The sequence below is a fragment of the Enoplosus armatus genome, chromosome 7, assembly GCF_043641665.1.
Source record: "Enoplosus armatus isolate fEnoArm2 chromosome 7, fEnoArm2.hap1, whole genome shotgun sequence".
Classification (NCBI taxonomy): domain Eukaryota; kingdom Metazoa; phylum Chordata; class Actinopteri; order Centrarchiformes; family Enoplosidae; genus Enoplosus; species Enoplosus armatus.
Genome location: NC_092186.1, coordinates 12,081,224 through 12,087,420, shown reverse-complemented (window position 1 = coordinate 12,087,420; position 6,197 = coordinate 12,081,224). Strand labels below are relative to the sequence as shown.

Sequence of the window (6,197 nt, the reverse complement as noted above, 5' to 3'; positions counted from 1 at the left end):
CTGAAAGGCATTAAAATAACTGCGGTTCACCTTGACTCTCATATGCGGTCTCCAAAACCAAGACGTCGGTGCTGCATCTGTCCTACTAAGTGCCATGGCTAGAAAGACGGACATCCCCTCCACTTACTATGGTGAGTCGGTCCGTCTTTGTTGTAACGTTAAACGCCAAGATATTTTCCCTCTGTACTGTGTAACGTTATGACAGCAGGATATCACGGTATCTTCTTTAGCCTGAATGATGTTTGACCCCTTGCTGTGATTTACAGGGACGTTAGCTAGCTGGACGTTACATTGTCAGTTGCTAACTATTTAGAGGCTATTTAACGGTTGACATCGAATACGCAGTAACGGTAGAATAACGTTTTAAACGGCTGTTTGCGTTCGAAGTAGTAGCCTAATGTCCTTTTTCGTGTGTTTCTTCAATCTGCTACAATAATGATCCCTGTCCTGAGCGTTACCTGGTTAATTCCAGGGATTTAGTCATTTTTGCCTTGTATTGTTCAGCTACCTGGTGGTGGTGAAAGTCCTCACAATGGGAGACCGTCAACAACAATAAGTCTTTATCACTTTCCTCCTCCGCTTGTCGTCACTTCGTCTTTGTTGTAAACGCAGAGACATTTTTCATCTGTAACTAACGTTAGCTTATAATTGTGTAACGGTGTGACACCAGAGTACACTAACGTTAACATTATCGTTGTTAGAGCTGCAACTGTCGATCATTATCGATTATTCTGCCGATTGTTTTTCTCATTTAGTCCTTTGATCTAGCTATAAACTGTCAGAGAAAAGTGAAAAATGCCCGTCACTACTTCTTAAAGCCCAAAATGATGCCATCAGATTGCTTTGTTTTGTTGTAACACCAGTCCAACTCAAAGATATTCACTTTAAGACAAAGAAAAGCAGCTTACCAGCATTAATACTCAATATTGAGAGGCTGGAAATAAGGAATATTTGGCATATTTGCTTGAAAGACTTAATCGATAAATAAAATAGTTGCCAAATTGAGTAGGTTAATGATTAATGTTTCAGCTCTAATTCTTCTTTAGCATGGATGCCTCTTGCTGTGATTTAACTACGGGAATGTCAGCTGCAGTAGCTTACATTGTCAGTTGGTTATTTGAAGGTTGACACTAATAGTTGTTCACAGGAATAACCTTTTGTTTTTGGAGTGTTTTTTATTTATCATTCTACACTATCTAATTTTTCTGCCTTGTATTGTTTCCATGTCTTAAAAAAAAAAAAAAAAAGGTGCTCACAGCAGGAGACTGTTAACAACATTAAGTCTTATCTCCACTTTGCTCCTTCTCTTCTCGCCCACATTGAGGATAATTACAATATTTTAACAACTGCAGTCCAGGTAGTGCTGTTAGTGAGGAAGGTTAAAAGCAACGTCCTCTGTTAACCGTTTTGATAACAAAGGATTTATACCCTCCAGGCGGCATTTTCCCTGCTCCAGGCGTATGGATATATTTAATCCGTGGGCAGATTTTCTGTCCATTAGCCTGCCTTAGTAATCATGTTTATCACAGCAATATAATCCTTTATCACCACCAGATGCCACACAGTGTCTTTCCTCTGAAACAAAGAGTCTCTTACACTGTTGATTTTTACCATACTAGTGGCTTTATGAGGTTTTATGTCAGTCTTAAAGCTTCCACAGATAAAGATATTTATTTCAATATTTAGTAATCTTCCATTTAATCATTGATATTATTTAGTGCTTCTTTCAGAAAGTTATTGTTGTTGTTGTTGTTGCTGTTGTTTTCAGTGTATATCTGCTCTCAGGCTACTACAAGACTATCATGAGAAACTAACTTGCCATTGAAACCCAGACTAAGTGATCCACCACAGTGACAGGGCAACTAATGGTTCCTTTCATTTAAAAATTTCTTTACAAAAACATGTCAAATAAAATGTAATTTTACGTGGCTGTAGTCAAGAATAAACTTCAGCTATATCTAGACTGATCCAATATCTCATATTCACCAAAAGCCAAAGGTAGACCAAAAACATATATCAGCTAATCAGTCTAACCCCGGCTATAACGCAGAAATTTATATAATTATTAACCTTTTCACGTCACAATTGTCCGTGTTAGCAGAGTCTTCCACATTGTTATCAGTTACAAATGCATCATCTTCCACATTGTTATCAGTTACAAATGCATCATGTCATCCATATCTGTCCAAGTTGTATTTAATAATTACGCCCAAGATGACTGTCAGGGAGGCTTGATCTTTAGAGACAGTAGCTGTACAGTTTTAGAATGACACGGGTATTGTCAAGTCTGCTCTTGTCTGCTCTTGATGGGGAAAACTACTGTGTCTTTCTTTTTATTTCCCCACATGTTGACACCTCAGACTTCATGACTACAGCAATCTGCCAATCACAACTGCAACCTGTCAGCTGTAGTTGATTCTCACTGCTCTCCACAGGCATGCAGCTCACCATTGGGACCTTCAAACCCTATCACTCCCTGTTCAAAAGTTCAAACTGGTACTTTACAGTGTACAATAAACCTGACTTCAGAGATTATGTGTGAAGTGTTGTAAGTAAACAGCTTAGTGCAGGTTTATGTCAAACACAAAGTAGCATATGTATCATTATTATTATTTGCATTATTAAGATACAGCGAATGTGCATCATTACAGAGGCTAATATATACATATACTTCCATATCTTCCATTGCTTCAACACAAGCGCTACTATCAAGAGAATTACATAGAATATAGTGAGACTGTTTAATTAAGGAACATAAGTTTGCCCTAACAGCGTCCAACAACCTAGCTAGTGGAGCATGGGATGGAGTTATGGTGCCTCGCTGTGTTTAGGTCAGCTGCTTTATGTTATTGCCTCCCTGGTGCTTTCGTTCCATCAGATAGCTCAAGCAAAAGAGCTATTCCAAGTATTTTGGTCTCACAACTGAGCAGAGAACAGCAAGGCAAATTTTACATCGGTATACACTTCCCCCGCAACTAATGTTTCACACCCTGCATTTGTTTAAATGTGGATTAAATGTGTGGTGCATAGTAAAAAAAGCTGGTAATGTACCCAGCATTTCTCTTTTGTGGTTTATTGCAGAAGATAAAAGTGGATGATTCTGTCCAGTATATTATTTCCAGTTCAGCTAGTTGGATGGGTCTTGTCCAACTAGCCTAACGGTGTATCAGTTGATTCAGTTCTGCAGAATTAAAGAAAAGGCTTTTTCTTTCCAGACTTGCCACATTGCAGTGACCCTCAATTGTCACACAGGAAGAACTAGAAAAAGCCAAGACAACTTTCTTTCTCAGGCATGTTTTGTGGAAGAAGTGCTAGAGTTCTCACTTTTTTTCACAATAGGAAACCCTCCCACTCTTCTGAAAGTTAGCAATATTCATTTCTGGGAAATCACTAACTGAAGCAGAAGTAGATAAGTCAGGATGAGACACTGTCATGATATCATTTCACGATAACATTGAATTATCACTTAGCCCTAATATAAAGTTGGATTTTTCTTTTAATGAATGTAAATTTGATGTGCCCTTGGAAACACTTGGAAAACATAAATGAGCCATGTTTTAGCAGCTGGTCGAACTACCTGCCATCCCATCATTCACAGCAGTTCTCCACTTGCTCTACATCCCAGATTCAAGTGTGCTCTTGTGGCTAGTATATTGTGTAACGCTTCTAACTATGTAGCAAGTGTTCAGTGGGCTTACACTGTTCTGCTGAAATGTTCAGTCAGTCAGAAAAGTAGAAAAATAGCTCATAATCATTCTGTGACAGGTTTGTAAGTAACAATTTAGATATGAGTTCCATTCACCACAGAAAGTGTTGAGTCGGGCACACTGTTAATTAACAAATTTCTCGCATGGGCAGCTTCCCTAAACGCTGCATTTTTATACTGAGTCAATGCAGAGTCTTGACAGAAAGCCGAGAGCCTCGGTTTAGAATCAAACATTCACAGCCTCTTCCTGTGAAATTGCAGTCAGAAAAGGTTGTAGCTCAAATGGCCCATTTTGCACCCAAGACTGAGTGCTATTATGGGCTTTTTAAGTGTCACTGTCCTCTGCAAATACTCGTCTCAAATGAAGACCGACGCTCACCCCGTAGTGCTCCTACACATTTTATTAGTCTTTATGGCATTTCTGCTCATTATTTTTTTTACAAGGTTATGCTGTTTTGCTACTAATTCCATGTGTCTTTTCCCAAGAGATAGCTATGTCAGTGCCTGGAAGTTTGAAGTATATTATTCACACTAATGATAGGGTGAGTCAGTAAATAATTTCAGAGATTCACTTCTGCTCAGTGGCAAGCGCTGGATGGTTATTTGTTCCAGTCTGTGAAAATGGGACATTTAGCTGTGAAGAGGCTTTCTAGGCGACAGCAAGGAGACTTTAAATTTCCAATTTGCAGTACAAATATAGTCAGTGTTTGTTTATGACTAGGAGGCTAAGTGACTCTGGCAGTGATTTATGAAACACAACCCCAAGATACACTGGGAAATGAGTGAGAGATACAGCTTTGTTCATGCTAGACACGTAGGTTTTGACTCTGGGGTGCACAGTGAGACTTGAAATGACTTTTGATAGGTCAAATGTGCTAAACGATGCAGCTAGCTTTATCGAAACAAATGAATCATTACCATTAGAACAAAAGAGACATGGTGTTCTGATGTTGTAAACATGCTTATTGTGCACAGGTGAGGGCCTTGCATTGCCCCTTGCAGGTTTGCTTAGATATATCAGGGTTTTAGTTGCTTTGACGCAGATCTGAGTTCGATGTGTGCATACTGCTGAAAGGCAGAGGTTAAGAGGATTCACTGTTGGAGAACACTGAAGTGATATTAATGTTAACCCAATGAAGACATTGGGGTGTAGAAACAAACTGTGCTGGTACCTACAGGAGAATGTCACGTGGTTTAGGAAAACCGATTTGTATGATTGGTGGCATAAAGTCATTAGATCACATTAACAGTAACATTACTTTATATTTCTAGCAACCAAAGAATTGAGATGCAAACTCTGTGATGTACTGTGACATGCACATATGCACTAATATAAAGCCACATCATTGACAGTTAAATAAATATCATTAAATATAATTTGTGTGAAGTGTTCCTCCATTGTTGACTAGCATTTTATTAGCATAAAGTGCACACAGTTCAGAACATATAAAATTGATTAAAAACAAACAGGGTTGTGGTAGCGAACATCACCATGAAATGTGTAATAGCACATTTTCATCCTTCCTACCATAAGAAATGTTGGCCCAGTTGCATCCTGCCGAACATAAAACTTTGATGTGTAAAATGAGATGAGAATTTCTGTGTTAACACACACGGCAAAAGATCCTCATCATAATTAGTAATTTAGTCAGTTACAAAGTCCTAAAAATCTTATTTTCCCAAAGCATGCAAATAAGTCTGCCTACAGGGTGGGATTATTTACAGTAACCTGTTTTCAGTGCAGATTAATTTACATAGTTTTGTGATACTAAGGAGCCATTCTTTCTTGGTTTTTCAGGATACCAACACTAATTTCTAAACCATACCTGACTAAGAGGAAGGAAGAGCAAGTCTTGAATACTGAATATGACTAAATGATATTGTGTGTGCACTCGTAAAGGTGTGTAGATGTGTATGAGTGTGTTTCTTCACCTTGGTGTGAATATTGCATATTTGGATATCAAGATGTGGCCTGTCCTCTTATATTTAAGTCTTTATAAATCCAGGCCAAAGCCGGTTGAGCCTGTCGCTGATCTACAGTAGCAGCAGCAAGTCTCATTTCACAGGAACACAGGGCTGCCACTGACATGCCTGGAGGCTCCCACAGAAGTAACCAAGGTCACAAAGCCCCAGCCACAATACTGCTACTTCTCCACTCAGAGCAGCAGGCTAGCTGTCAGCGTCTGACACTCTCAGATGCTAACTCCCCTCTTGGGGGTCGAATCCCAACCCGGATCCCACTATTCTCGGCATTTGAGGGGATGTCAGCTAGCACTGTGTCTTTGCCTCCCTCTGAAAATATGCACAGTAAACACTGTTCATGCACTGATAGGGGTTAACCCAGTGGACTACCAAACCAGATATGCCAAGATATGCCAAGTACTCAGTCCTCGACCATCTGCTAATAGTTGAGAGGATCCCAAGGGCTCTCTGCTAAGTAAACCTAAACCAGAGATCTTGATGTTGTTGTCTTGTCTCAATAAGGAGACAA

The 6,197-nt window shown here is 39.4% G+C and overlaps 1 protein-coding gene across 1 annotated transcript in view; it reads left to right on the top strand.

The window, feature by feature from the left end:
* The window catches only part of slc44a5b (solute carrier family 44 member 5b), a 28,459-nt gene continuing 22,262 nt past the window's right edge, over positions 1 to 6,197 (top strand). Inside the window, exon 1 of the mRNA XM_070908317.1 lies at positions 1 to 131. Coding sequence (XP_070764418.1) covers positions 95 to 131 — 37 coding nt within the window. The 5' untranslated portion in view covers positions 1 to 94. The remainder of the gene's footprint in view (positions 132 to 6,197) is intronic.